General features: G+C 45.7%; 2 protein-coding genes across 18 annotated transcripts in view; both read left to right on the top strand.

Annotated features, from left to right (window-relative positions):
• Nucleotides 1-1,977, top strand: part of LOC109290479 (E1A-binding protein p400-like) — a 42,061-nt gene extending 40,084 nt beyond the window's left edge. For 3 of the 5 annotated variants that reach the window (XM_019507050.1, XM_019507046.1, XM_019507049.1), the window contains 3 exons: nt 270-471; nt 810-927; nt 1,687-1,977. In XM_019507050.1, coding sequence (XP_019362595.1) covers nt 270-471; nt 810-922 — 315 coding nt within the window. In that variant the 3' untranslated portion in view covers nt 923-927; nt 1,687-1,977. The remainder of the gene's footprint in view (nt 1-269; nt 472-809; nt 928-1,686) is intronic. The other 2 variants (XM_019507047.1, XM_019507048.1) reach the window with 2 other exon arrangements.
• Nucleotides 1,978-3,416: 1,439 nt separating this feature from the next.
• The window catches only part of EP400 (E1A binding protein p400), a 71,553-nt gene continuing 71,386 nt past the window's right edge, over nt 3,417-3,583 (top strand). For all 13 annotated transcript variants that reach the window (XM_019507043.1, XM_019507040.1, XM_019507045.1 and 10 more), the window contains exon 1: nt 3,417-3,518. The gene's annotated coding sequence lies outside the window, so the exon portion shown is untranslated. The remainder of the gene's footprint in view (nt 3,519-3,583) is intronic.

Below are 3,583 nucleotides of genomic sequence, written 5' to 3'. Positions count from 1 at the left end.
TGGAAGGCAGCATGGAATTGTATGAGATATTTATTAATAATTTCAGTAGGAGTTAGAGCCATGAGCCTGAAGAGCTTTTGACAAATGGTGTATGCAGTAGAGGTAGAAGAAAAGTTAAATGCAAGTAATTTGAGAAATAGCTGATCAAGCTATAGAAGTTGCACCTAATCCTAGAGCAGATACTGTAGCGGCACATCAGTCTGAAGCCAAGCTCAGTGTACTATAAAGCAGTTGTGTCTATACAGTAATCCTGATTCCTTGTTTCTTAGACTTGTCTTCCTGCTTTCCAGCTAAAAGCACTGAGGCAGATCCAAAGTGCGAAGGCAGTACATGTTCCTCTGGCAGATCTTTCAGTGGTGTCTGTTCTAGCAACTACTGGTCCATCTCCAGGAGTAGCAACACTCCCTTCTCCTCCTGAGAGCTCTTCTGCTGAAATTAATGATCTTCTTAGGGAGCCACAGAAAGTACCAGGTAAGAGAAATCTCACTTGGAAGCAGTCTTTTTCAAAATGAATTCACCTTCCAAACTTTAACACATAATTGTATGTGTGTTATAAATATTTGGGAAAATAGTAATAAATGTTATTTTCTTCCAATTTATATTTATACATTTTATTCTGATGTTTTTATGATGGCAGGGATGGCTTTGTTCACTACTGGAAGTAGATTTACCAAATCCAGATTGAAACTACATTTTACATCACTAATTTTTGTTTAGATTAAAAGGTAATGTGAACAGTTGGACATTTTAATTATATGTTTAGAAGACTGGGAATTTTTGTTGCGTGTTGTTTTACTGTTGTCTTGCAGAAGCTCAGATAGTGGATGGAGAGGTCCAACGGTGTCTAAACTATACACATCAAGCGGCTGAGCAACAAAGCACCATCCATTCCCAGATTGCTCAAGGAGAACCTATTGTGTAACACAGGTAAATAGCCTTCTTTGCTGTATCTTGGACAGATGTTCTTTAGAGAGATGGGCAATGCAGCAAACTTGTTCGGTGGCATTGCGTTGGATCAAGCGTCATAAAGTCGAAACTGATGTCAAAGTCGAAACAGAGTGTCAATTTGTACGCCTAAGTGCTGTTCATTGCAACTCAAAACATCTTAAGTCGAGGACTGCCTGTTAATAAAAACAGGATATAAGGGCCATTATCAAGTAGCCAACAGGCAGGACAGATGCAGTAAAAACCTGACAATTGAAGAACAAGCTTGTTCTGGAGATTATCACCTGTGAAGTACAGAGATTAGTAAATCAGAGATTAGAACGAAGCATGAAGTCATTGTCCTTGTTAAATCCTTGGTACTTAGTGTCTAATAAACTGAGAATTTGTTCCCATGCCGGTCTTTCAAAGATTCATAGATTCATAGTTTTCTGACATTCTTGGATAACTGGTACCCTATGAATGCAAAATATTATAGTCCTTAATTCAGAGACATCACCTCATGCCTATGTCTCAATGCCAAACTGAGGTACAGAGAAGTTGAGCAACTTTCTCAAATGACCCAGTAATCGGGATCAGGTCCTGAGAATAATAATGTCTATTTCTCTTAACCTAGGGTCCAGGTCTGGAACGTTCAGACAGTGTCTGTGTTTTCTCTGGCGCACCTGCCATCTGTTCTCATTTTTGTTTCAAATGCTCGACTGCAGAATTTACAACTGGGTAGTAACCTCTTCTAAAATTTAGGTTCAGCTTTGGCCACGCAATAGCCCAGTCAGCAGATGCTGATGAGCAGGCTCATGAGACTTCTGCAGCAGTGGCTCCATGTCAGGCGATCCTGGTGAAATTAGTACAGAAGCAAGGTCTGCTAACAATATGTTTTCAATCACAGACCCAGGTGTGTGGTGTCCAGCAAATCTGAAGACAAAAATCAGCAACTAAAAGTTGATATGAGGATCCCTACATTGAGACTGAGATGAATGCATCCATGAAAATGTTATTAAACTACTGTTTAAATTAAACTTGAGTAGAGAGGTACAAGGTTGTATGCGTGTGTTAAACTAGGACAATGACGGCAGCACGCCACGCAGCGTTTGCCATGTATGTTAAGCATGAGTACTTCTTTTCAAAGGGCAATCTTAAAACCTAATGAGATCTGACTGCTGTAAAATGCACTCCAACTTTGGAAAGATATTAATGGAAATTTTAATGAGAAAAGGGGTAGTGAAAAGGAAAGGTGCTCTGCCCTGAAAGGTAATGACCATTCTGTGGTGTTGTATCCTCAGCATTAAACAGTGACAAAAGCTGATCAACTTGTTCATTCTGGTGCTGGGCTGTTGTTGCCATGGCGATGCCTGACAATAGCCTGTTAACCCTTTCAGCAGAACTGCCTTTCCTCAACAGCTACAACCCAAAACCCATTGGTGATGCTTGGGGGGGGGGCACGGGCACCCCCTGAGCGTGGCAGTGCACTCCCTGCAAAAAAGCACTGCTACCGCTGTCAGCAGTGTCTGTGTGCGGTTGCCACCTCCCTCCCCCTGCCACCGCCACCACTGTGGCCACCTGCAGGAACTCCGCTTGCCACCACCATGCTCCTGCCATTGACAGTGGTGCTGCAGCCGCCTGTGGGAGCTCGCTGTGCCCCCCCCAGCCTCCAGGGGCATGCAACGTTTATGCCAAACCCCAGTCTCCTTTGTGGAGTGACCGGGATGGGACAGTTGTCGGCATGCTCTGGATGCAGGCAGCTGCTCTGGAGCAGACGGCAGCAAAATGAAAACAACAGCTGTGCGACCCCCACCCCCCCTTGCTTTTTTTGGAGTGTTGCTTGAAATAACCCTGTGCCCCTAAAGCAGGAGGGGTGGAAGTGACAATAAAGTGGGCTGTTTTCATCAAGGCAATCAGGACCCATAGTATAGATGATCTCTTTTATTAGACCAACAAGATTTTTTGCCAAAAAAAAAAAGTTCATGGAAATTTTTTTTGTAAAAATCTTGTTGCTCTAATAAAAGATCTTTCTATTAACAAGATTTTTGCAAAAATAATTTGAGAATTTTTTTTTTTTTTTTTGCAAAAATATTGTGAGAGTAGTGATGATCTTCTATTGGACCACCAAGAAACTTTTTCCATTAAAGAATTTTTTTTGGCAAAAGTCTGGTTGGTCTAATAAAAGAGATCATCTGTACTACGAGTCCTGATTTGCCGTTTCCTCTAGCCTTATCCGCCTACAGCGTGGACCCCTGGCTACAGCAACGCTGCTTTTCCTGCGCTGGGGTAGGACTCCCGCTCCCCACCCACCAGGTGCTCCAGCTCGTGCCCTCCCGCAGCAGGCCTAGCCCAGCAGGCAGCGCATGCGCAGTGCCAACCACACTTCCCTACCCGTTCCCCGCCCTCGACGCAGGCGCACTGCTGACCCTCCCCCCTGCTCCGCTAGTACGCAGGCGCGGGCCGAGCCGCTGGGGGAGCAGAGTGGCCTTCGCGATTTGGCCCCTGCCGGCGGCTGTAGCGGACGCTGCGCTCCTCCCCCGGTCGCGCCGCAGCTTCCTGTGAGGAGCGAATGGAAAGTCCGGCCCGGGGCTGCGGTGAGTGGGGTCGGGCCGGGCCGGGCCGGGCCGCACCGGGCGGAGCGGGGCGCGCAAGGGGCCGT

This window comes from Gavialis gangeticus, unplaced genomic scaffold, assembly GCF_001723915.1.
Source record: "Gavialis gangeticus isolate Ggan-Ray unplaced genomic scaffold, GavGan_comp1, whole genome shotgun sequence".
Taxonomy (NCBI): domain Eukaryota; kingdom Metazoa; phylum Chordata; order Crocodylia; family Gavialidae; genus Gavialis; species Gavialis gangeticus.
This window is presented reverse-complemented; position numbering and strand designations above follow the sequence as displayed.